The 26,359-nt window shown below is 50.2% G+C and overlaps 1 protein-coding gene across 2 annotated transcripts; it reads right to left on the bottom strand.

Annotated features, from left to right (window-relative positions):
• Nucleotides 1-1,528: 1,528 nt before the first annotated feature.
• CCM2L (CCM2 like scaffold protein) lies at nucleotides 1,529-18,107 on the bottom strand. 2 transcript variants are annotated; one of them, XM_081833059.1, is made up of 10 exons: nucleotides 17,994-18,107; nucleotides 15,548-15,715; nucleotides 13,925-14,008; nucleotides 13,646-13,829; nucleotides 12,539-13,020; nucleotides 9,140-9,275; nucleotides 7,373-7,436; nucleotides 4,332-4,461; nucleotides 3,626-3,764; nucleotides 1,529-2,707 (listed from the first exon to the last, which is right to left on the bottom strand). In XM_081833059.1, the coding sequence occupies exons 1-10, from the start codon at nucleotides 18,021-18,023 to the stop codon at nucleotides 2,397-2,399; spliced, it is 1,728 nt and encodes a 575-aa protein (XP_081689185.1). In that variant the 5' UTR covers nucleotides 18,024-18,107; the 3' UTR covers nucleotides 1,529-2,396. The 2 variants fall into 2 exon arrangements, with proteins under 2 accessions (XP_081689185.1, XP_081689186.1); XM_081833060.1 differs by lacking the exon at nucleotides 13,925-14,008.
• Nucleotides 18,108-26,359: the final 8,252 nt, after the last annotated feature.

The raw sequence follows: 26,359 nt of genomic DNA, 5'->3' as shown, positions 1-26,359 counted from the left end.
CCTCTCTTGCTGTCTCTCAAATAAATAAATAAAATCTTAAAAAAAAAAAAAAAAGAAATGCAGAATCTCGGGCCCCAGCCCTGCTCTACTGAGTCAGAAACTCTGGGGGGGGGGGGTGCGGCTCAGTGATCTGTGTTTTAACAAGCCTTACAGAAGATTCTGGTGCATGGTAAAGTTTGAGAACCACTACCCCAGACAAACCTGACATGAGCAACATATTAGGAGACGATATTGGGAACATCAACATCCAACAAGGCATTAATACCTAAAATTTACAAGCTACTTCTGCAAATTGACAAGAAAAAGACAGGAAACCCAATAGATGATGGGCCCAAGACATGAATGGACAGTTCACTGAAGGGGAAGCCCAAATGCCTGACAAGTGTAGAAGATTCTGAATCTCATATTATCAGAGAAATTCAAGCAATGAGATGCCACCTTACATCCAAACTATAGGCAAAAATTACAGTCGGATAATGTAAAAGCAAATGAAAATGTGGGGAGACAAGCATCTTTCACATGCCACAAATAGAATTTAGTGACATTTAAAACACATATGTGATTTACTAATTCCACTTGGGTATAGGGTCCAAAGAAATTTTCACATAGGCCCATAGGGTCATGTTCAAAGATGTTCATCACAGTGTTGTTTGCGGTGAGAGGAAGTTGGAAGCCACCTGGGTGTCCATCCCTGGGGTGGGGGTGGGGGTGGATAAATAAAACCACGGATGCTCAGCTTGGAATGCTTTGCAGCAATTTGATGTGATAAGCTAGATATTCCCACAGCAACATGGGTTATCTTAAAACTCATATGATGGAGTGAAAAAAGAAAGCAACAGAATGAGATCTTTACACAACACCATTCACGTAGGGTAAATACACACACAAAGCACTGTGTATTTTATGTTCAGGGCCATATATCAACACGTAGGGTGGGTGCGCACAGTGGGGAGGGGAAGGAGTGTGGGGAATGTGTGGCTAGAAGGGGGAAATAAACCAAAGAAAACATCAGAGGGCCTTAAAGGACTAATTACAATGGGATGGCCATTTGCTACAAACTGGGTATAAATCATGGAACTCTGGACCTGAAGGCCTAATAATGTTACTTTAAAATTGGTGATAATTGTACCTACCTCACGGTCTCAACATGGAAGGCTCTGTAAAGTTTTGCCAATGAATTTTAGCAATTCTGTGTGAGTCTCTGACATTCTCTCAGGACTCATCCCTTTTAGCCTCCAAGCCTTTACTCAGGCCGTGTTGAATGTTGTCCTTATGCTGACTTCTCTACCTCTCCAACCCTGCCATCAGGTTTCTTCAAAGACCACGGACTCCCATGATGGCAGCCTGTGAAGTCTTGGGGACTTTTCATTTGGGGCTTGAACCCAGAGCCAGGGTGTCATAGAGCCGTGAGGAGCAAGTCCTATTTCCTCTTCACAAACTTCCCCAAGGGTCTTCTTACAGCCCACCCCCCACCTCAGTGCCCACCCCACTGCTCCCAGGCAAGACAGGCAGACCAAATCTGAAAGTGTTAGATGTGGAAGGGAACAGCTTTTATTGGGTGCCTATCATGTGCTGGACCCAGCACTAAGGTCTTGACTTTTGTTAGTACCCGGAACCACCCTGTGAAGTGGGAGGGGAGCACCTCATCAACAGATTAGGGAATGGAAATCACCAAGAGGTGAGAACACTAACGGGACAGGAGCCCTAGGTCTGTCTGGCTCCAAATCCAAGACCTGAACAAGCAACTTGTTCAGAGTCTTAGGGCCAGGACTGGGACCCCGATCACCTATTTCTGACTTAAGTGCCAGTAGAGAAAAACCTCTATTTCACACTGATGATCCAATTTCTGCCATCAGTGGAGGGGCGACCCTGCCATTTAGAGCCCTAAAAAGACCCTCGACGCTATTTAGTATGGTTAGTTTGAAGTAATATCTAAGGAGAAATAGGAGATTCCCTCAAGTTTCTTCCCCTTCTTTGAACCTCAGTTTCTCAAAGTGTAAAACAGGAGGAACAGCGGTCTGTGGGCTCTGGGCATTCTTTTCTCAGTCCGCCAGCAGGTGGAGCCCACCCGTCATCCCTCCCTTGGCCTCCAGAAAGCTGCGGGAGTCGCGGGAAAGACGAGTTGTCCTGGGGCCGCGCCTGGGGTTAGTGGGACCAAGCAGGGCGCTGCCCAACCGGGTCTGGCCGAAGGGCCTGCTGAACCCCAGGCGACTGCCCAGGACTTTAGGGTCCCGCCTCCTGCAGGACATTCTCGGTATTGCAGGGACTGGAGCCCCGAGGGTAGGGACGGACACCCCGGGGAGTGGAGGCCCGCGTCCGGTGCGAGGGGCGTCCCAGGGCCCGGGATCCCACAGGCGGGAGTGCAGGTGTGTCCCCACCGACCGCATGGGCTGCGGCTACAGGTAGTTGTCCTCAGATGCGTCGCCCCCGCCAGGGGAGTCCCGGGCCTCCTCGTCCGTGCTCTCGTCGTCGGGGGCCAGTGCCTCGATGTCGTGCGTGATGTCGGCCAGCAGCCGGTGGAAGGCCTGCGCCTCGGGCCGCTGGGCCGCGCCGTCGTAGCTGCGCACCGCCGACGCCGACGTGGAGCTCATGCTGCGCTTGATGCGCCCGAAGCTGTCGGTGAGGATGCCACCCTCGCGGATGCCCACCCCCTCCAGGAAGCCCTCGAAGTAGCCGATGTCCTGGTCCGGGATGAAGGGCCGCATCCCTGCGGGGCCGACAGGCAGGGGGACTCCTCGAGGTTCAGCCCTCCCCCTCCCACACTGGAACCACCTTCTGCAGAGATCTGAGTTCAAATCCCCACCCCGCCGCTGGCTGGCTGTGTGGCCTCGCACAAGTTCCTCGACTCTGCTCCAGAGAATAATGACCTAATGCTCGGCACAGAGTAAATGCTCACTACAGGTTAGCTTGTTACTGTAACAGTTACATTCCCAGTTATGCGTTGTGTGATCCTCATTAAATAGCTACTCCGAGCCTTACTTTCCTCGCCTGTGAAACGGAGATAATTGCACAAGTTCTCCCGGGAGGGATGTGAGGAGGTGCTTAGCACACACACTGAGTGTCCCAGACAAGTCAGCTTGTTTGGCTTCCATCTCTACTCATTAGCTATGCGACTTCAGTACTTTACTTTGCTTCTCTGAGCCTCAGTTTCCTCATCTGCAATATGGGGGCAATAAGGTTCTACTTTCCAAAACTGAAGCATTCAATGGGATGATGCTTGACACAGGGTAACTGCAAAATGCCCGTTAGCTTATTAGTACTATCATTCCTGGTGCTATTATTAGCCTTCCTTACCAGCTGTGTGACCTTGGACAAGCTCCCTAGCCTCTGTGAGCCTCAGATGCCCCATGGGGTAAATGGGGAGAATCATCCCCTCACCCAGCTTTGCTATGAAGGTGAATGGTTGTATTAGTGCTCTTCTTAGGCCCCGGGACTGCAAGCAAGTCCATCCTCTGTTCTGCACCTTTCGCCTCAAAAGCACCATGGATTTCTCGATCTTGGCTTTATTGGAGGCTGAAGAGTAAGAGTGAGCACTTCTAGCCTGATGCCTGATAGGGAATGTCATGGACCATGGAGGGGCCTTGGCAGACCTTGGGGGGGGGGGGCATGGTGGCAGGTGGCTCACCAAGGAGGAGGAACTTGCGCCGGTCTCCGTAGAGCTTCAGCAGGCCTGCGCAGTAGTCCTGGATGGGCAGCCCCAGCCGGTACTCCCTCAGGAGCACCGCAAACTGCTGGATCTCAGGGGGCCCCAGTTTACTCCGCAACTGTAGGGACAACATTCAAGATCAGTCCCGGGGAGCAAGCCCCACCCAACCTTTGCCTAAAAGACGCAGAGCCCTATCTGTAAGGGTATATTTGGCCAAGACCTCCCTTGACACCCTCCCATGGCCTACTGGGAGGCATCAAGACCCTCTGGGCTGCATCTAAGCATGGGCTGCGGACTCAAGCTGCCTGAGTTCACATCCTGGCCCCTTGGTCAGCTCTGTGATCTTGGGTACGTGACAACCTCCTTGACCCTTACTTTTCTTATATGTAGTGAGGATAATGGCCGTACCTCCTACTGTGGCCATTAAGAGGATTAAAATAAATGCATCAAAAGTGCATAGAACCGTGCCTGATATAGAGCAAACACTCAGTTAATGCTAGCCGACGCTAGCTAAGGCTTTCACAAGCTGGCCTCAGTTTACTCTCCGAACCTCATACCCTGCCCTGATCTTCAACATCTGCTTCAGTTATGTCCAGGATTATTCATGATTCCTGAAATACTCCCTGTGCTTTCTCCAGCCTCCGGGCCTTTGCTTGTGCTGTCCACATTGCCTGCCCCAGCTCACCGTGACCATGTAATCTTGCAACTGCTCGAGGCCCAGGCCGCTGTGGTCACTGCCGCTGCAGTGGGAGCCGTGGAAAGAGGGTGTGGACGTACCACTATAACACGCTTCAAATGTATCCTGGGAGCCATTGCTGCAGAGACAGGCAGAAAGGGGGGCCCTCACTCAGCTCCCTCCAGCTCCTCTCCCTGCAGCAGGTGGAGCTGGGAAGGCACAGCTACTGATGCTCTGGGCCCGAAGCCGCATCCTAGATCCCATTTTGGCCTCCAAGGCCCCACATTATCTGGCCTCGGCTGCCTCTGTTGCCTCATCGCACCCTTGCTCTGCATGCTCAGGCCACTCTGCCTTCTCTCTTCTCCTCTAATACTCCAAGTGCCTCTCCACCCCCGGGCCTTTGCACATGCTGTTCCCTCTAACTCTTATTCATCACTGGAGCTTAAATGTCACCTTCTCAACAAAGTTTTCCCTGACCCCCTCTCCCAATGACTGGGTTAGATCCTCTGTCAAATGTGGTCACAAACCCATAAGTCTAGCCATGACATGAGAGGCCTTTCCAGATCCCCCCATCAATGTCCATGGCGGCCTCTTGGCTTCTCCTCAAATGCACCAAGCTTCATCTTGCTTCAGAATCCTTGCACTGTCTGCCCCTCTGCCTGGGGCCCTCTTCCCTTTTCCTCCTCTGGGTCTCAGTTCAAGTGTCATCAGCTCTGAGAGGCCCTCCGGACTCCCCAGATGAGGAAGGCTCCCACGGCCTCTCTCTCAGTACCCTGAGGTGCTTATTCTCTTTCGTGCTTATCATTAATGCTTATTTCTCTTAAATCATGATTTCATTGTCTCCTGTGCTAGACACTGTGCTTGTGCCATAAACCATGCAAAAGCAGGGACGTTGGTTTCTTCCTTGTTAAGTACCTGCCCTGTGCCAAGCACAGGTCTCATCCTTGTCTTGCTCCCCACTGTAACCCTAGCACACAGCACAGTCTCTGGCGCATGACAGGTACTCAGGAAATCTTGCTTAATAAAAACTCAACCTGGGGTACCTGAGTGGCTCAGTCGGTTAAGCATCCGACTCTTGATTTCAGCTCAGGTCACGATCTCACGGTTGTGGGATGGAGCCACACATTGGGCTCCAAGCTTAGCTCGGAGTCTGCTTGGGATTCCCTCTCTCTCTCACCCTCTGCCCCTCCCCCTGCTCATGCACACACATGCTCTCTCTCAAAATGAATAAATAAAATCTTTTTTAGAATAAAAGATTCTCTTTCCCTCTGCCCCTCCCCCTGCTCTCTCAAAAAAAAAAAAAATTTTTTTTTTTTTACCTAAAATAAAGATCAACCTGCCTCCTGGTTTCTAAATTGTTCCAGAACCATCTTGCGGTATTACCTACAGAAAAGCAGTACAGCATAGTGGTTAGGGGATGTGGACCTGGAGCTAGCCTGCTCAGGTTCAAACCTCAGGCCTACAACTTACTAGCTGCTTGACCCTGAGCAAGCTGCTTAGCTTCTCTATTCCTCAGTTTCTCCATCTATAAAGTGGGATGACAAAAACGGATGTCACAAGAATTAGAGGAATCTATTCATATGGCACTTAGAGTCATGGACTACAAGCAATAAATAAACAATAGGCACTGTAATGTTGCTACGTTGATTTTTTAAAAAAAATGCAGCGCTTGGGGGCACCTGGCTGGCTCAGTCGGTAGAGCATGTGACTCTTGATCTTGAGCTCATGAGTTCAAGCCCCATGTTGGGGGTAAAGTTTACTTGAAAAAAAAATGAAGTGCTTTATCGAACAGCACTAGGCACACAGCAAGCTCAAAGGTTAGTCATTATCATGATTGCCATCTCTCCGGGGGATATCATCAGGTTGTTTAAGGACTGGCCCAAGAGCACACAGTATTAAGAAGGCGAATATAGGGTGCCTGGGTGGCTCAGTTGGTTAAGCGACTGCCTTCGGCTCAGGTCATGATCCTGGAGTCCCTGGATCGAGGCCCGCGTCGGGCTCCCTGCTCGGCAGGGAGTCTGCTTCTCCCTCTGACCCTCCCCCCTCTCATGTGCTCTCTCTCATTCTCTCTCTCTCAAATAAATAAATAAAATCTTTAAAAAAAAAAAAGAAGGCGAATATATTGCCACCAAAGAGGAAAAAAAAAAGTAAGGCATATATTACTGGCAGAGATTGCTACCTGTCAAGTCTAGACCTTAGCAGAACCAGCATGACCCACTTGTTCCAATTTGCCTGGGACTTCCCTGGTGTTTGTACTGAAATTCCCATGTCCTGGGAAAACCACCCCCCCCACCCCAGTGCTGGAGGCAGGGGTTGGTCATACTAAACAGAACCCTGGACAATGTTCCCAGGTGAGTCTGTTAATGCGGCACTCCCAGACTTGCGGGCAGCTCGTGGTGGCCATGTGACCAAGTTCTGGCCAATGCAACACAAGCAGAGGCATGAGGTGGGACTCCCAGCAAAGCTCTTTACTGAGCCCCCTGGCAGGCCACCGCGATGACTGGAGTTATGACCATCATCTTGGTCCATGAGGTGACTTTGAGGATGGGAGCAAGCGCCAAGGAGTGGGGAGAAGAGAAGCCTGGACCCCTGCTGACCATAAGGCCATAAACTCCTGGTTTATTTTATATAAGAAACAAGGTGGGAAAAAGCTATCTTGTTTAAAGCTCTATCTTTTTTTAGGGTTTTCTACTATATGGAATTAAAACTAAAGTAAACCAAAATTATTTTTTGGTATTAGCTGTGGTTTGGGCTCTGCAGGCCACTGTGTCTGGATGACGAGCAGAGAACTGCAGGCCTACATGGGCCCAGTTCTGGGTTCTGGCTCTCCCCTGGGCCTGTCAGAGTCTGGGTCTGGATCCTCTGAGCTCACTGAAGCCCACAGAGATCAGTTTACCTATGCCCTCCCCCCACCAGGGCCCAGGGCATCAGCACAAATCGAGGTGGGGTCATCTTCTCCCACCCTCTCTTGCCCACGGGGGGCTCAAGAATGCCCAGAAGAGTGACCCGGTTTGTGCAGGGGTGTAGGAGGGGGGCAGGGTGGTACCCACAAGGAGCTGCAGCAGCTGAAGTCGGCGTCGTAGGCGTAAGTCCCATCCGTGCGGCAGCTCTCACCTGGGGTCAGGAAACAGAGGGGCGGTTAGAGGCAGCAGACCAGGGACCAACATCCCCAGCTCCCTGAGGCCCCAGCCTCAGCCCCTCCCTGTGGTTGGGATGGTGGCTGGAGCATGGATGGCCTTGTAGGCAACCGTAAGCGTGTTAGCTTTTACGCTGAGTGAAATTAGGCAGCCACTGGAAGATTTTGACCATGATTCCTACCCCCACCACCAACACACAGCCAACCCTGGGCAACTCACCTCCTCTCTCCTGGCCCTCAACTTCCCCAAGGTTGGGACAATACCACCTTCCTGCCTGCCTCATGGGGGTCTTGGGAATAGCAGGTGAGGAAACAGGTGAGGTAATGTTTTGAAAACTGTGTTTGAGGCAAGGAAAAAAAAAAAGAACTTTGAGGGAAAGAACCTCAAATCTTGAGAGGATAGAAGCACCATTTACAGAGAACTTGCTCTCTACCTAGCCCTGTTACCTCTCTGAATCCACTAACCTTACCCTTCTGATCTTGGCTCACTCAGTGTCACTTCCTCACCACACCCCCCTGACTTCCCAGGTGAGGCCGGTTCCTCAGTCTGTGTTCTCAGAGTACAACATGTGGCGACATTTTCCTTGTGTAACTATGTAATTACTGTGGGCCTACCTCAGCAAAGCAAGCCTTGTGAGAGCAGGGCCACGTCTGGTTCTGCTCCCCGGTACATCCTGCTGATAGCAGATGCTTCAGTAAATATTTGTTGAATAGAATGAATTTGTTGAAATACTTGTTGACTTATCTCACTAATTTACCCATCATCCTGTGAGAGTTGATGAACCATCCCAACTTCCCAATAACCGCGGTTCCCACGGATGGGAGTGCCTCCAGGAGGAAAGAGCTCTGTTGCTGGAGCTAGGCAAACAGGGAGCACATTGAGGGGGCTGTGGCTGAGGAAAGTCACTTAGTGGCCTGGAAAGTAGCATGGGAGGATCTGCAGGTAGAAGCTTTAGAAATCAGACACACCTGGGTTTGAATCCCGACTCTCCCACTTACTCGCTGAGTAAGACCCTGAGCAATTTATTGACTACTCTGAGCCTTAATGTCCTCATCGGTAAAACTGGAATCATAAGGCTTCAGAGAGTTCTTTCATCTACTCAAAAAACACTTGTCGAGCATCTGTGGTGTCCCTAGTCCTGTGCTAGGCACAGGGGATACGGTGGCAAATAGGACCGACAAGGTCGCTATGGGGATTAAATAAGACTTGGCACATTGGTACTGTGCTTAGCACATAGTTGGTGCTCAGTAAATGCCTCTATTAGCTCATTCTCATTCTAGCCCTTGATTGCATTCAAGGGTGGGTCTGGAAATCTTGGTTTTGACCTAGATTCCTAGCGGAGCTAGACAGCTCAGTGAATAGACAATGCATGTGCCTGGATTTCTGCAAAGCAAGGACATCAAAAATGAAAGCGGGGGAAAAAGTTCAGCTTTGAGGGGCTCATTCTGAATCTGGCAACGAGAATATCTGTGAAGAAGCTAAGTTTGAGGTCCTAATGAAAACTGACATTTTATTTTAACTACATAAGGGCAGCAGGGTTGGGGGAGGACACTGTAATTGTGGTAGAGATCAGGACCCCTAAAGGCGTTCATTGGCCCTGAGTCCTGGGGCAGCCCCCCCTCCCCGGCCTTTGGGATGTTTCACAGCGGGGGGCAGGGGGCAGCCAGTTCCAGTACTCACTGCGACTGCAGAGCCACGGCCGCTCGGGCGTGGACGTGTAGTGGTAGCCAGCCCGGTCCACGCACTCAATGCTCTGGTCCCCGTAGATGATCTGGAAGACCTGACAGATGAGGGCACAGGACTCCTCGGCAGCATCCTGGCCCAGGGAGGAGGACAGAGCGCTCAGGCCTCTCCAGTGCTCAGGACACCCCTGCCCCCTTAAACAGTGTGAGGAGGCTCGGAGGGCCACACACACACACCTATGGGCACCTTTAAATCAACTTGGAGGGCATTCCCCATCAAAATTGTATGGCCATCCTCTGGATCTTGAACTCTGTAATAGAGTCCAGCAGCAACTCTGTCTTCTGCTCTGAAAAATGCATCCCAGATTTCTAGGGGATTCATAGGACCTTCTAAAGTTTATCTAAAATAAGCCCTAGGGGCACCTGGGCGGCTCAGTTGGTTAAGCATCCAACTCTTGATCTCAGCTCAGGTCTCTATCTCACAGTCATGAGTTCAAGCCCGATGTTGGGCTCCATGCTGGGTGTGGAGCCTACTTAAAAAAAAAAATAAATAATAAAATAAAATAAAATAAAATAAGATAAAATAAGCCCTAGTTTAAATTCCGGTAGGAAGTTGAGGCTCAGAGAGGTGAAATGATTAGCCAGGACTAGAACCCAGGACTGCTGATACCTACTAGGAGGAGGAAGAATTACATGTATGAAAATTTTAGGCTCAACATAGTTACTACTACTGGATGCCATCTTTAGATATGAGCTTTCTGGCACCCAGGGCAATAATGGAAGTAGGATGAATACATAAACTTCAGTCTCTGATAGGAGGCAGGAATTTCAATTCTTGGGTGAAAGTTTCTTGAGACTGCAAATTTGAAGAGGAATTTGCCTTTCGAATTCACCTCTTTATGTCTTTTTTTTTTTAAGATTTTATTTATTCATTTGAGACATAGAGATATATATATAGAGAGAGAGAAAAAAAGCATGAGCAGGGAGAGAGGCAGAGGGAGAGGGAGAAGCAGGCTCCTCGCTGAGCCAGGAGCCCGATGTGGGGCTCGATCCCAGGACCCTGGGGTCATGACCTGAGCCAAAGGCAGACACTTAACCATGTGAGCCACCCAGGCGCCCCTACCTCTTTATGTCTTTAAGCAAGAGACCCAGAAAGACAATCACTGATGAGACCATCTTCATGGTACCATTTCCTATTTTGTGCCTCTAAAAAGCCCAGGGTATGAATTAAAATGTAACCCAGGAGAGGCAGGATTGATCCTTACGATAACCCTACAAAACAGACAGGGGAGAGAGTATCCTTCTTTTATAGTTAAAAGCACTGAGGCTTAGAGTGGCTAGGTGACTCTTCCAGCTCACACAGCAAGTTCTTAGCATTAATTACTATTGGCACTCAGGTTTTTTGATTCTAACTCCTGTGCCCTCCTTGGGACCAAAAGTCCTTGGATAGGAGGCCAGAGAATCAGATACTCCTGAAAAACAACTCTTCATAGGATAGGACTAATTCGCATTTAGCCCTATTTTAGGCACTGGGCCAGACTCTGAGGTCTCAGGGGTGAATTAGATGAGGTCTGTACCCTCAAGCCCTCACAGTCCAGTGAGATAGACAGGGAGCACTGTTCCCTCTGCTTGGAATTCATTTTCCTACCAATTCGCCTTGCTGACTCCTTCCTCCCCTTCACATTTCAGTTTAAAAGGCACAAACTCACTTTCTCTATGGAAAATGGATCTCCTCCCTCATTATCACTGCAATCTGTTTGTTTTCTTCTTGGTCCCCATCACAAGGTATAGGAATATAATACGCATCACTTCATTCATTCAATATTTATCACGTGCCAGGCACTGTTTTAGGTGTCAGAGATACCATAGTGAACCATCCAGAATGCACAGGTCTCTTGGCACTCTACAAGGAGACCAGTCTGGCTGGAATGAAGTGCAGAAAGGGGGTCCTAGAAAGAGATGAGGCCAGAGAGGAAATGGGCTTCAGCCACCACGATAAGGTGGGAGGCCTTATAAGCAGTTGTAAGGACATTAGCTCTTACTCTGAGTGAAATGGGGAGCCACGGCGAGATTTTGAGCCGTGATATGATGAGACTTATGTGTTAACGGGACTGCTCTGACTGTGGGGGGATCAGGTTATAAGCAAGAGCCAAATCTGTGATCTAAATGCATGATCTGGATGATAGAAGATGGGGCGTGGACCTGGGTCGGGACAGTGGAGGGTGGGGAGAAGTACATAGGCTTGGGATAGATTTTAAAAATAAGGCAAACAGGATTTGTTGACGGAATGGATATGTGTTGTGTGAGAGCAAGATGAGTCACAGATCACTGCCAGGTTTTGATCTGAACGAGGGAAGGACAGAGCTGCCATTAATCAACACAGGGAGACCAAGGGAGGAGCAGGTTTGGGGGAGAAGATTGGGTGCTTAGCTTTGGATGTGTTAAGTTTGAGATGGTCATTAGCCCACCGTATGGAGAGGCCGATTGGAGAAACATGCCTGGAGATTTGCTGAGAGATAAAATTTGGAGTTCTCAGTGTTTTAAATGCCATAAGACTGTTTTGTTCGCTAGGGTACTACGGGGTGGGGGGAGGGGTTGGGGGCCCTGGGCCAGAGGAAAAGTTTAGACAACTCAGGACTTGATGGTGTCTGCTAGATTGAGCTCCCGAAGGGAGGGCACCAAATATGTCTTTGCTCATCTCTGCATCCATAGCACTTAGCCCAATGCCTAGGACAAAGCTGGTGCTCAATAAAGATGGTCAAATGAATAAAAGCAAGGGTGAATATGGAGAATGGGGGCGAGGGGAGGAAAGGCAACAATGGAAGGCTTCTGCCTTGGATGACTGCCATAGTTAACAAGAGTACAGGCTTGAACTTCCCTGGTCTCTGTTGAAACCACCACCTGGTTCCTGTGTGACCTTCCACGAGTTACTTAGCCTCTGGATCTCACTTTCCTCCTCTCTAGAATGAGGAGGCTTGTAATGTTTGCCTCTAGGGGTTAGTGAGAGAATGAAATGTGTTAATGCTGGTTCCTTGCCTGGCATGTGTTGGCATTCCATTCGTGCTGGTAATGAGTGTCCTCATGATTGCTACCGTGGTAGTGCGGACATTGACAACGCGGGAGAAAGCAGGGCTGGAGGAGGGGTTCGATCCAGTCTGTTTGGGCTGTTTTGAGTTTCCATCCCATTGGGATGGCAAGGGGGAGGTGTCCAGGCTGGGGATTAGAAGCCCTTTGGCGTCGTGGATACACAGGTAGTACCTGAAGTCCTAGGCAGGGCCTCAGGAGGGGGAAGGAAAGACCCCAGGAACGGAGCGGGGTGGGGTGGAGAGCGACGCCTTCCAACCCCGGACGCGGCCGGGAGGCAGGGCGCAGGGGCTCCGGGTGCCCTCGGGCTCACCCTGTTGGCCACAGCCAGGATGACAAGGTTGCAGTAGGCGTCGGGGCTGGGGTCCTGCGGGTCGAGCGGGTTGGAGCCCGGGTGGCGCCGCTCCCAGCTGCCGCCGCCGCCGCCGCCCGCCTGCCTCCGCTCCCAGCTGCCGCCCGGCTTGCCCGCGCCGCCGCCGCCGCCGCCGCCGCCGCCGGCGTGCCTCCGCTCCCAGCTGCCGCTGAACGTCTGCCGCCGCTCCCAGCTGCCCGACGCCCGCGCCCCGGCGCGCTGGCGCTCCAGGCTGCCGCCGCCGCCGCCGCTGCCCCCGGCCCGGGCCTCTGCGCCCGCGCCCCCGCCCCACGCCATCCGCCAGTCCAGGCTGCAGATGGTGTGGCGCCGCTCCGTGGTGCCCCCCCGCCGCTTCTCGGGCGCCGCGCCCGGCGGGCCCGGGTCGCGCCCTGCGCCGCCGGGGCTGGCGTCTACGCCGGCTGGCACCGGGTCCACGCCCAGACCTAGGAGAGGCGGGACGGCAGTCAGGAGATCCGGGCTAAGAGCCCCCTCCCGAGACCAGCTGCGGACCAGCGGCGCCTGGCCCCACGTCTGCCTTCAAAGTCTCGAGGCCAGATCCGCCCCCCGCGTTGTCCTTACTTTGGGGGCCCGCCCCCGGCCTCGGCTCCACCCTAGTCTTGCTTGCGGTCTGACCTGTCCCCACATCACTCCAGCCAGGAGCTCCGCCTCCTCGGCATATGGTCACGCCCCTAGCTCAGACTCCGCCCCTCGCCCGAGCTCTGGGCGCGCCTCTGTCTTGCTCAGCTTCACCACGCGCTTTAATTTCAAGTCCCAGAATTTGGGCTCCTCCAGCCTTCCCAGCCCCGCTACCTGGCCTCAGGCTGGTGGCTCAAGCCGTCCACCCTTCAAACTCAACCTCAACCTGGGCCCGCGTCTTCTTGCGTATGGCCATGGCCTGCTCTTAGTCTCGGGGTGGTGTGGTTGGCCTTTTCCATCACACACCATCCACCCTCAGCAACCCACCCCCTCCCCACCCCAGGTCACTCCTTTCCCAAAACTAGACGCTGGGCCCTTTCTCTCCGCGTTCACCTCCCGGCCCTGCCCCCGGCCCCGCCCCGCCCGCTGTACCGGTCTTAAGCACCAGCAGGTGCAGCGCGTCGTCCTGCAGGTAGGAGGCGGCGGCGATCTCGTGCGTGGGGATACGCAGGATTAGCTCCTCGTTGTCGCGCCAGGTGAGCAGCAGGCAGCGGGCCGACAGGCTCAGGATACTGTCCTGCTCCGCTGTGGTCTTCAGCGGCAGCTCCTTCAACTGCTGCAGGGGGTTCGGATCTCTTGGGTCCCCGAGGGGCTCGGGTGGGAGAGGAAGAAGAGGACAAGACCCAGCCCTAACCCTCCCCAGGGCCTCACCCTGGCCGTGTCCAGCAGCTGCAGGAGCTCGTCGCGGCTGGAGGGGTTCAGTGAGGAGGTAACCCAGGTGAGGTGGCCCAGGAACTGGACAGGAAATGGGAGGTAGGGGTGGGAGAAGGGCACAGAGAGGTCACCTTGAAGCCTTGGATAACCCAGAACTCCTCACTGACCCAGTGAATATAGACGGAAGTAGAAATACCTGAATTGATCATAACCTGATGATAGCTATTAAGGTGGTCACAGAAGCCAGACCCCCAAAAATGATGCCCCAAATCAATATAATAATTCTTCATTCATTCTTAGTTAAAACTTAATGTCATCCCGAACTTTAATGTTATTCAATGTAAGAAATTAACTTTATTTTTAGTTTTGTTCTTCTAGGTGAATTCCACCAATCAAACCTTTTTCTTCTTTTATTCTCTATGAAATTTCAGTCCCCAATATTTAAGTGGATTTATTAGTTAGCTTTAACCCTCCATATATGGTAAAATACAAGACCCCAGTTAAATTTGAATTCCACATAAACAGTGAATTCTTTAAAAAAAATTTTTTTAAAGTATTTTTAGTCCCATGCAGTATTTAGGACATATTAATACTAAACAAGTACTCGTTGCTTTTCTGAAATTCACACTTAACTGGGCAGCCTGTTTTTGCCAAATCTAACACTCCTACCCCCATATCAATCTTCCTTGGGTAATGAGGATTCTCCATTGCTCCTTCATGGTGCTCATGAAACAGTAGTAAAACCCTTGAGGGACCTTAGTCCCCTCTGGCTTGCTGAACTGGGTTCCTATAACAAGTTCATCCACTATCTGAGTAGCAACAACATTACTGCGGTAAAACCTCACAGGAAGGTATGGCTTTTCCCATCTGCTCTCTCCTGTGAGTAGGTTTTGAGCCCTGTGTTGAAATGGAAACACTGAGGCTGAGTGGGTGGAGGTCATTTGCTGAGGGTCCACAGCATAAGGCAGGAGCTAGGCTGTCATGAACCCAGGTCTCTTTGCTCTGAGCCTCCCCTGTGTGAGACCGGGCTGGTCAGGGCTTGGTGTGAGAGAGAGGTACAGTCTCTCCTGATGGGATCCAGAACACACTACCCCCAAATATGGCACATTGGCATATTGAATATCTTAAGCTTGAAGGAGTTGAAGAAAATGGTAGAAGCAGGAAGGTTACTCTGACCTTCCTCCACCCCTCTTCCCTGAAAGCAGGAGAAAAATCTCCCACCTGAAAAGTACCCTCCCTGTACCTGGAGGGAGACCTCCTCTCACCAGACACAGGGAATTTAGGGCTGAGAAGGCTGTAAAAACAAACCTTGTTATTTCTTCACCTTTTACTCCCCTAGCCCAAACCCTTCTGCCTTGTCAGCTCTTCATAAATTTAGTGTCAAAAAGATGTAAAAGCTTCCTGCTCTGGTCACTTCTTTGGGTCTTCATTCCCTTGCGAAAGCTCTCATGGACATGTAACCATTTAATAAAATGTGCACACTTTTCTCCTGTTCATCTGTGTTTGTTGGCCTCATTTTCAGACCCAGCCAGGGACCCTAAGAGAGTTAAGGAAAACCTTACCCCTCCTTTACTCCTCACCCCAAGATTCTGCCCACCCTTCTCCTCACCCTACACATACCTTGACCTCTTTCTCCAGATAGTCACACAGCAGAATCTGAGGGTCGATGAGGTAGTCAGGGGGGTAAAGGGGCATCGAGTGCAGGGGCCGGCGACTCACACTGGTCCGAAAGGCAGCCCGGCGCCCAGCCTTGGGGAACACCAGCCTCCGGATGGGGGATACAAAGCCCTGGGGGGCGGGAGGCAGGGAGATGTGGGGGGGAACAACAGTAACAACAGCAACTGGCTTTATTGAGCACTTCCGCATTCGGCATTTTACTTACTTACCTAGTACCTAATTTAATTCTCATAGACTCTGCAGAAGGGGTACCTCTGTGATCCCCATTTTACAGATGGAGAAACTAAGCCTCAGAGAGATTCCCTCTCTCGGTGTGTCTCTCTCTGTCAAATAATTAAAATCTTTAAAAATAAAATAAAATAAACACCCAGGTGAGGGCATAGGGCGTGCTAAGGCCCAGGCCCAGGCCCAGACTGAAGGACTGGGGCAAGTAAGAAAAATATTAAGAGTCAATGTGGCTCAGTGGTGAGTGCACAGGTATTTGTCGTGCTATTCTCTGTGCTTTCCCCCAAATTAGAAATGGCCAGTAAGTACGTTTAAGGAGAATCCAGCAGACACCTGCACAAAAAATGGCCTACAGCAAGATTCAAGAAGCCAGTTCTAGACTCCAATGCAGCCCAACAGAATCTAAATCTCGCAGGAAAGTGTGAGCACCATTTTAGAGCAGTTCTCAGTGAGTATGGCTCCTGGGTCAGCAGTGGCAGCACTGAGGAACTTAAGAGAAATGCATATTCTCCCATTCCATCCTAGATCTACTGGATCAGAGCTTGGGGGTGAAACCCAATGATCTATGTTTTAACAAGCACTCCAGGTGATTCTGATACAGGCCCAGCTCATATTTTAAAACCAGTATCTTGGAGCCGAGATGAAGTATCTGGAAGCTCTGAGAAATGAGAACAAATGATCTGGGAAAGGGTATTCCAGGCAGATGTTCCAGGCACATATTTTGCACGTGCAAACCCCTGGGGCTGGCTGAGGATGAGCCTGGGGAAGATGCACGTGGTCTATTGCAGCTGAATGATGAGATGAATGAGCCATAGAGGGCCTGAATGCCAGCTATGGAGCTGGGACTTGATTCTGTGTATGTGAGTGTGTGTGTGTGTGTGTGTGTGTGTGTGTGTGTGTGTATGGAGTGGAGAGCTAAATGTTTTGTCTGTGGCCTTTAATGATCCAGCCCTGCCCACCTCTCCAGCCTCATTTTATGCACCCCCGCACCGCCCCACCCCGCCCCTTGCTCCTGCCCTCCGGCTACAGGGCCATCTTTCCAGTCCTCCCTACTTGCTCTGTTCCTTCCCACTGCAGAGCTTTTGCACATGCTGTTCCTCTGCCTGAAATGCTCTTCCCTACTCCCTTTTCTTCCACCCATCAGACCTCAGCTCAAACTGACCAGTCTAGGGTTAGGTCCCCTAATATTCTATATCCCAGCACTGTGTATGGAGTCTCTTACGCAATTTTATATTCATTGCTTTTTTTAAAAAGAATTAAGAGTTGCTTTCCCCACTAGAATGTGAGCTCCAGGGAGGGAGCGGAGACCTTGTCTGACTTTGCTCACCACTATATCATCACTAGTACCAGGCACCATGCTTGGCACATACGAAGGGTTCAGTAAATATCTAGAGAAGGGATAAACCCAGAGAGAAGCAGCACTATGTCTTGACTCTCTTCTGAGCCCTCATGATTCACATGGGAGCCCTTTAGACCAGCCTGACCTCAGTTTCTTGGAGGAAGAGAGCTGGGTGGCGGTGGGAGTTGGAATCTGAGGGACCCCCTGAATAGCAAAGACAACCAGGTGAGGTGCCCAAGGAACCAGACTAGAAAACTGACGGTAAGGAGGGGTGAGGATCTATGGGGTGAGGGGGATGACCCTCAGGCTGAGGCCTTCGGAGAAGAGCTGTTCTGGCATAAAGATGGGGAGGGGGCAGGCTAGGCTGGAACCCAGCAGGGGAACAGGTAGGTGTCTCAACCTGGATAGGCAGCCTTATAGCACAGAATTGCCCTGGCTGAGCTCCTTCTGTCGGGGGAGGTAAGGGGCAGGGGAATGTGTCTATTCTGTGTTTGTCTCTCGGTGTGAGGAGCCCCCAGGAAAGCCATGGAAGCAGGTTGGTAGTATCTCCCAAAACAATCTGGCTGGCTGGGTTTCCCCGGAAGGTGCCTGTCTGTCTGTCTATTCATTCCAGGGATGGCAGACGCCGCTTGTGAGTGGGGAGACAGGTTAGGGAGCTTGAGTCCAAATGTCTGACTGCCCAAGGGTGGGAAGGACAGTCTTTTCTGATGAGAAGAAAGACTCTACGCATGCCACTCACTGCCCCTCACCCCCACCCCAGGCCTCCCACTTTACCAGCTCCATGGACATTTCTTTCCCCCGCATCCCTCCCAACTTCCCACCTACCTTTTTCCCTTTCTTGACTTCATATTCCATGGTGAAGCGTCTCCTCTACTCTTGCCACCCTCCTGACCATCTCCTCCACCCTCTCCCCCCTACGCAGTTCCTTTGTTCTTTTTCCTGCCTGGTCGGAAACTCCACCAGCCCCGGAGTTCCTGCCCCTCCCGTCTGATAGTGAGCAGAGGTGGGGGGCCGGAGGCGAGTGGAGGATGCAGGCTTGGGCCCCTCCAGCTGAAGAGTGGAAGGAAGCCCAGCCAGAACAACCTACCCGGGGAGAAGGCCTCAAGCCTCCCTCCAGAAGGCTTGCTGTTGAGGGGGCTTGGGAACCGAGTAAGGCTGGGGAAGGGCCCCCCAGTTTGGAGTCTGAGAATCCCGAATTCCAACCGTACTTCTGCCGCTGACCTTGTTGTGTGACCTTGGCAAGACAAGTCATTCGCTCTTGTACAGCCTCAGTTGCCCCCTCCTCTCTATGAAGTAGGAATAAACATCGCCTCCCTCTCTGGCTGCTGTGGTGAGAAATAAATACAAGAGTGGATAGGAAAATGCTTCCTAAACTATAGAATATTGTGTCCAAGCAAGTTATGATTTTAAAAATTAATCATTACCATTAAGGGAGGCAGTATTCATAGGGTTCGAGGATAGGTTGCCTGAGTTTGAATCCTGATTTTATCACTTACTAGGGTGATGACCTTGGGCAAGTCCCTTACCCACTTGTTTCCCCATCTATAAAATGGGCATAATAGCAGTCTGACCTCATGGTGACCTTGTAAGGATTAAATGCACTTAGAAGAGCTCCTGACACATATGAAATGCTCAATAAATGTTAACTATTTACCTATCTATGTGTCTGTGTGTCCTGGGCTGTTTTACCGTCTCTTGGGAGAATATTAGTGAGGCGAGTTTCCCTTTGTGATTCTGTGCTGAGCACTTTACATATTTCATCTCTCTCGTTCCTTACAATATTGGGGTATCATTATACCTATTATACAGATCAAAAAATCAGGCTCAACTGCAGAGACTGACCCAAAAAAGTCATCAAGTTTATAAGAGGAGGACCTGGGATTTCTGGCCAGTCTGGATCTGAAGCCTAGTTCCTTACCTCTAGGGCCAGCGTGCTCAGCATATCCCACCCAGGACAGTTGGGAAGGTTCCGAATGACCCATCCACACCTTGCCATGACACCTGGGTTCTGGAAGCCCTAGTTCTGGAACTGATTTGCTATATGATCTAGGGCAGTTTGCTTATTTTAACATTTCTGGGCCTCAGCTTCCTCATCTTTCCAATGGGAACAATGATCCCAAATGCCCTGCCCTGTAGTCAGCGGTGTGGTGAGAAAGACATCGGACTATGGATGAGAAAGCAGCTGGAAATTGTGAAGTGCAGGAGCCAATGCACTGGATTGTTTTGAAAGTTTCTTCTGAAAGCACAGGTGTGCAGAAAGAAAGAGAAAGAAAGAAAGAAAGAAAGAAAGAAAGGAAGGAAGGAAGGAAGAAAGAAAGAAAGAAAGAAAGAAAGAAAGAAAGAAAGAAAGAAAGAAAGAAAGAAAGAAAGAGAAAGCAGGTACAAGTGTTCCAGGTCAGTGCCCATTGGAGTGAAAGAGAGCTCCCCACTGCCTCTGGGTGTGGGGGCCTCTGGAGCCTCCAACCACACGCCTTCCCCCCTTCCCCCCTCCGGGGGAGGGGAAATGGTCCAGGCTGCTTAGTGCTAGCTTACAGAGCCCCTCCCTGCTGCTCCCCTGTATCGGGGTGGCTGTCGCAGCAGCAGGAAGTGAGATCTCCACCAGCATGCCAAGCCAACAGGAAGAGGCCAGGATGTGCAACCTAATCCCTGACTGCTCCAGACACCAAAACTCCCACTTAACTCCTTGAGCAAGTGCCAAGTTCCTCAGTTTCCCTATCTGTAAAAGGAGGACTTCTGTTATTCCTGAACTAACTCCAAGTATCACTGAACTCCTGGGAATATCAAATAGGACAAGAAGCATTCGGAATGCTGCTAGAAATAGCAAACTCTCTTTGCATAACCTGCAGTGCCCACCCCAGGGCCACGAACAGGTCAAGTGCTTAGTAAATGTCAGTGGAAGTAGGTGGAGACAGGTGGACATAGGTTCAAATGTGTATGACCTTGAACAGGTGATTTCTCAGAGCCTCAGAGTCTTATGTGTCAAAAGCAAGATAATGATGATGCTTGCCTCATAAGGCTGCTGCAGGGATTAAATGGGAATAGAAGCATATACGATGGTAACATGATGATTAAAATTGGCTTGTGAGGATAAAGAAGAAGTTGTATATATGTATGTATATACAAATTCATACACAACACACACACACACACACACACAATGGAATATTACTCAGCCATAAAAATGAACAAAAACTTGCCATTTGCAACTATGTGGGTGGAACTAGAGGTATTATGCTAAGTGAAATAAGTCAATCAGAGAAAGACAAATACCATATGATTCCACTCATATGTGGAATTTAAGAAACAAATGAGATGAACATAGGGGAAAGAAAAAAAGGAGGGAGGAAAACCATAAGAGACTCTTTTTTTAAAAGATTTATTTATTTATTTGAGAGAGAGAGCGCGCTCACACTCATGCACGTGTTGGGGGAGGGGTACAGGGGGAGGGAGAGAATCCCAAGCAGACTCCCCACTGAGTGCAGAGCCAGACGAGGGGCTCAATCCCACAACCCACAACTGTGAGATCATGACCTGAGCTGAAATCAGAGTCAGATGCTTAACTGACTGAGCCAGCCAGGCACCCCAAGAGACTCTTAACTATAGAGAAAAAACTGAGGGTTGCTGGAGAGAAAGTGGGGGGGATGGGCTAAATAGGTGATGGGTATTAAGGAGGGCACTTGTGATGAGCACTGGGTATTATATGTAAGTGATGAATCACTAAATTCTACTCCTGAAACTAATATTACATTATATGTTAACTAACTAGAATTTAAATAAAAACTTGAAACATTAAAAAAAAATTAGGGGGGGTGCCTGGGTGGCTCAGTCTTTAAGTGTCTGCCTTTGGCTCAGGTCATGATCCCAGGGTTCTGGGATCGAGCCCTGCATCGGGCTCCCTGCTCCACAAGAAGCCTGCTTCTCCCTCTCCCACTCCCCCTGCTTGTGTTCCCTCTCTCGCTGTGTCTCTCTGTCAAATAAATAAATAAAATCTTAAAAAATAATAATTAAAAATAAAATAAAAAATAAAAATATATTAGGGGTGCCTGGCTGTCTCAGTCAGTAGGTGTGTGACTTTTGATCTCGAGGTTGTGGGTTTGAGCCCTACATTGGATGTGGAAATTATTAAAAATAAAATCTTAAAAAAAATAACTTGTGAATCGAAAAAGAGGAGTAAAACAAAGTCCTTGCTCTCAAAGACTTAACAGTTGTGGCAAATAGGATTCATCTCTTTTGAGACACCTCCAGTGGGTTGGCAGGGGCTGCCTCAAGCTCTATGTAGAAGATTATAAAAACCAGATCTACCCTCAGCATGAAAAAGAGATTGATTATCAATGCCTGCCACGGGACAGGAGGCGGGAATGTGGCAGCAGGTGTACGGCGCATATGCTGACCCTGATCTGGCTAGAGAGAAAGACACATAAGCAAAAACTCTGAGACATCTCAGCCAAGCAACTTGTTTGGGGAAGGCAGAATCAGGAGCCATTCCACCAAGCCCCGTTATATTCAAGCCAAGCCTTGAAGGACATAGGGAAGGAAGGTCACTCTAGACAGAGGAAATAGCTTGAGCAAACACACCGTGCCTGGGTTGTGATGCTTTTGGCTGCAGAGAATAGGCTGCCCAATCAAAGGGCTTTGACAATAAGGAAAATATATTACCTTTCAAGACAAGAAGTCCAAAGGCAAGTGATTTCAGGGCTGGCTAATTGAGCAGCCCAAAATGGCATCAAGTTCCATACATTTTCGACTGTGCTGCCGTTATGGGCTGAATTATGTCCCCCTGAATTTATATGTTGAAACCCTAGGGGCGCCTGGGTGGCTCAGTTGGTTAAGCGGCTGCCTTCGGCTCAGGTCGTGATCCCAGGGTCCTGGGATCGAGCCCTGCATCGGGCTCCCTGCTCGGCAGGGAGCCTGCTTCTCCCTCTCCCTCTGCCTGCCTCTCTGCCTACTTGTTCTCTCTCTCTCTATCTCTCTGTCAAATAAATAAATAAAATCTTTAAAAAAAAAAAAAAAAAGAAAGAAACCCTAACACCTAGTACCTCAGAATGTGGTTGTTTTCGGAAATAAGGCCTTTAAAGTGGTAACGGAATTAAAATGAGGCTGTAGAGTGGGCTCTAATCTAAGCTGACTGGTATTCTAAGAAGAGGAAATTCAGACACACAGAGAGATACCAGTGGCCCCTGCGCGCGCGCGCGCACGCGCGCGCGCACGCGCACACACACACACACACACACACACACACACAGGAAAGACCACACAAGGACAGAGCGAGAAGGCAGCCATCTACAAGCGAACGAGAGAGGCCTCAGGAGAAACCAACCCTGCCGACACCTTGATCTCAGCTTCTCGCCCCCAGAACTGTGAGAAAATACATTTCTGTTGTTTAAGTCCCCAGGCTATTTTGGTATTTTGTGGTATTTTGTTATGGCGGCCCTAACAAACTCATACAGTTGGCCAGATGGCTGCAGTGGTTTTTGAAGTGATACAGACATGATGTCATTCATCATTATCCTGCTTTTGATGTCATCCACCCTTGATGAGGCTGAAGGGTTTCCCCTTCCTGTGTGTCTTTTTATTGTGCGCCTGTCCCACAGATGCTTCAAAAAACTTCCCTTAGGAGTCTAGGAGCCAGATGTATTTGCCAGGATATATTTTGGCTGCAACAAAGACACAAATAACAGTGGCTCAAACATAATAGAAGTTTCTCTCTTCTATCACCTAAGCAGTTCAGGGCAGCATACCTGGGACTGCTGGGTCCGGGACCCAGGGGCTTCCTATCTTACTGCTAGGCCATACTGGGATTTTGTTCTCACCTTCAACACAGCTACGGTCCAGCCAATAGGAAGGGTAAACCCAGCCGGGAGAGCACAACCCCTCCCTTTAAAGGGATGACCCGTAAGTAGTACAAAATTCTACTGCTCACATCCCGCTGACTAGAACTGGTTTCCTTGGCCACAGCAAACTGCGAAGGAGGCTGGGAAATGTGGTCTTCTATTCTGGGGGGCCACCGGGCCCAACTAAAAATTCCTTTATAGACAAAAGAGAGCATGGATACTGGGGAACACATAGCAGTCTCTGCCTCACAGAATTGAGTCATATGCCCCTGCCCCCACCAATCCTAGGTCAGGGGAATGATCTTGGACCAGTGGTTCTCAAACTTGAGTGAGCATCAGAATCACTTGAAAGACTTGTAAAAAGATGCTGCTCTCCACCCAACCCCACAGGTGGCTAATCAGGTGGGTCTGGGTGGTGCCTGAGAATCAGCATTTCTAACAGATTTCCCAGTAGTGCTGGTCTAGGGACCATGTTTGTTTTTAAAGATTTTATTTATTTATTTGACAGAGAGACAGCTAGAGAGGGAACACAAGCAGGGGGAGTGGGAGAGGGAGAAGCAGTCTCCCTGCTGAGCGGGAGCCCTACGCAGGGCTCGATCCCAGGACCCAAGGACCATGACCCGAGCCGAAGGCAGATGTTTAACGACTGAGCCACCCAGGTGCCCCTAGGGACCATGTTTTGATAACCACTGTCTTGGACCAATTGTGACTTGCCTCCTGGGGCCAAGTGGGGGTTACATTCCCTGAGCATTTGGGATGGGGGTCTCTAGGAAATGGGGCTCCACCTGCATGAGAAACTAGTGAGAAAAGCTGTTGGGTGGCAGGCAGGAGAGGCTCACAAAAACAGGAAGATGAATGGTTTGGAGAGGCCAGGTGGGGTAATGTTGGAGATAAGGATCAAGAAGTATTTGGCGTCCAGTAGTGAAAAGTCAGCATCATGCAAAGGTTTCAATCTTTATCCTGAAGGCCCTGGGGAGCCACGGAGGTTCTAAAGTAAGGAACTGTCATGATCAGATTTGTAAGAGGATGAGGATGCATTAAAGCAGTGATCCTCAAAGCAGGGATCTCAAACCCCTAGTACCAGAATCCCCTGGAGAACCTTTAAAATGCAGACTTCAGGGCAGGCTCTATCCACCTCCCTTCAGGAGATGGAAACCTGCATTTAAAAAACAAAACCCCCTCCATCCCAGGTGATTCTGTGCACTTTGAAGTTTGAGAACCACTGGGTAGAGGGTGGAAACCCTGGAGGCAAGGGAGATCTTTTAGGGGCAATACTCACTAGAAAGTAGTAAGCTCTATGAGGGCAGGGATCATGCTTGTTTTATATCTTTCTTGTTCACAGTACCTAAAAGAGTGCCTGGCACATAATAGGTGCTCAACAAATATTTGGTTTAGTGGCGTTAAGAACTTCAGTCTGGGTTTTGATTTTTGTCTCGGATTCATTCTAGGACCCCTGGTAAGTCTGTCCCCAAGTCGCATCTCTTTTTTCCCCTTATCTGTAAAATAGTTTGGAGATAATCCCTAAGAACGTGGGGGGTGGGTAGGTACCATGGTGAGCACTGTGAATTGTGTAAGACTGATGAATCACAAACCTGTACCCCTGAAACAAATAATACATTGTATGTTAATTAAAAAAAAAGAATGTGGGCGGGGGCATTCTAGTTGATTGATTGAGGCGCTGTCCAATCAACAGGGATTTCTGTGTACTCTCCTGTTCCTCTCTCAACCAAATGTTTTTGTCTCTTTAGGGAACCCGAGGGGTCCTGGCAGAACATATCCTTCCTTCCTTCCCTCTCCCTCCTTCCTCTTCGCCTTCCTCTGGCGCGGAACAACCAAAACAATAGGACACAAGCAGCACGTACTGAAATGACTTTTAATATCTCATGTCGCAGCAAAATTAAAAATATACAAAAAGTTTGTGGTGTACAAAAGAGTCTCAGTACAGAAGCCCCAGCTTGGGGTCTCCTCCCCCTCCTGGGGGAAGCGCAGAGGGGTGAGTGGGGGCGGGGGACTAAGGATGGCACAGATGTAGTAAATACCAGGAGGTGGGACCAGAAATGGGAAACAGAGGTGGGCAAGGATGGGGGTGGACTAGGGAGGGAAGAAAGAACCTGGAGGGGAGAATCACCCGGAATTGTGCTGAGGGAGGGATGTCAGCCCCTCAATCATGGCTAGTGATTCCTGGAGTTGGAGATAGAATGGAGGGGAAAGCATCAGTGCTGGGAATGTTCTGGTGGGACCCCGAAGGACCTGGGTTCTGGTCCCACCCTGCCACCAACTGGCCCAGTGACCTTGGGCGGGCTGCCTCTGTGGGTCTTCCCCCTTCAGTAATACAGGATGCTGGATGAGTAAACCAGATTCCCAACTTGGGATCCCTAAGGATCGATGGAGGCAGGAATGGGGGCGCATGAGTGCTCTTGAGAATTGTGTGTTAAACACTCCAATATAATACAGATATTCCCCCACCCTCAAGCCCTAAAAGCTAACTTGAGGCCTTGGTAGCATTAATGTACGATCATAAGCTCAGCTTGTGTTAATTTAATGTGGGAAGATTAATTATTCTACAAGAAGTGAGGCTTGTTTGGAAGAAAAATCTCCCAAACTATAGGATCCTCAGGGGTGAAAATTATAAGAGGGGGCTCTGGGAATCATTCAGGTCCTTTCTAGCTATTTTACTAGTTTGGAAAACCAAGGGGGTTAGTTGGGGGCTGTGTTTATCAGAGAGCACCCTCCCTCCCCCTACCGAGTTCAGTGGGTTAGCCCAGTGGAGACAGGTCTGGTTTGGGTTCTGGGATATTTGGGTGAGAGAGATGGAGGAATATCCCCCCAACTCCCCCACTCCCCACCGCCCTCCTCCCCCACTTTTGTCTCAGGCTACCCTCCACTCTGGGATTATTGCAGGTGCCCCAGGGCCCCCACCCCTTCAGCCTGGCCTGGGGGTGCCCTTACAATGATTGTGCATAGAAAAAAGGCCAGGACTGCTGGGGAGAGGGCAGCGCCCACCTTGCTGTGATCAGGGAAGCGTGGATGAGGCCAGGCATTAGAGGACCAGCCCTCTCCCCACTGGGGAGTTTTCTGCTTCCAGGAACCAGGCCATTCCTGAAAGGGGCGTTCCTTTCCCACTTCCACAGTTTGCTGTTCTTCCTCCCCTTGCCTCCACTTGCAGCAGCGGAGGACCCAGGAATGTCCTAGCCCCACCCCAACCGGAATGGCATGTTACAGTCCCTTTGCCCCACCCCAGGCCCAGGGTCTTGCTGGGGAGAGGGGCTCAGCCACCATGCCCGCTGCTGCCCAGGTGGCTTGGCACTCATTCAGTCCCTTTCAGTGAGACCTCACAAAGCATATTAGTATAGAAATTTT

This window comes from Leptonychotes weddellii, chromosome 10 (assembly GCF_054177405.1).
Source record: "Leptonychotes weddellii isolate Sample4059 chromosome 10, ASM5417740v2, whole genome shotgun sequence".
In the NCBI taxonomy this organism is placed as follows: domain Eukaryota; kingdom Metazoa; phylum Chordata; class Mammalia; order Carnivora; family Phocidae; genus Leptonychotes; species Leptonychotes weddellii.
The sequence above is the reverse complement of the archived record's forward strand: the minus strand, read 5'-3'. Positions and strand labels throughout refer to the sequence as shown.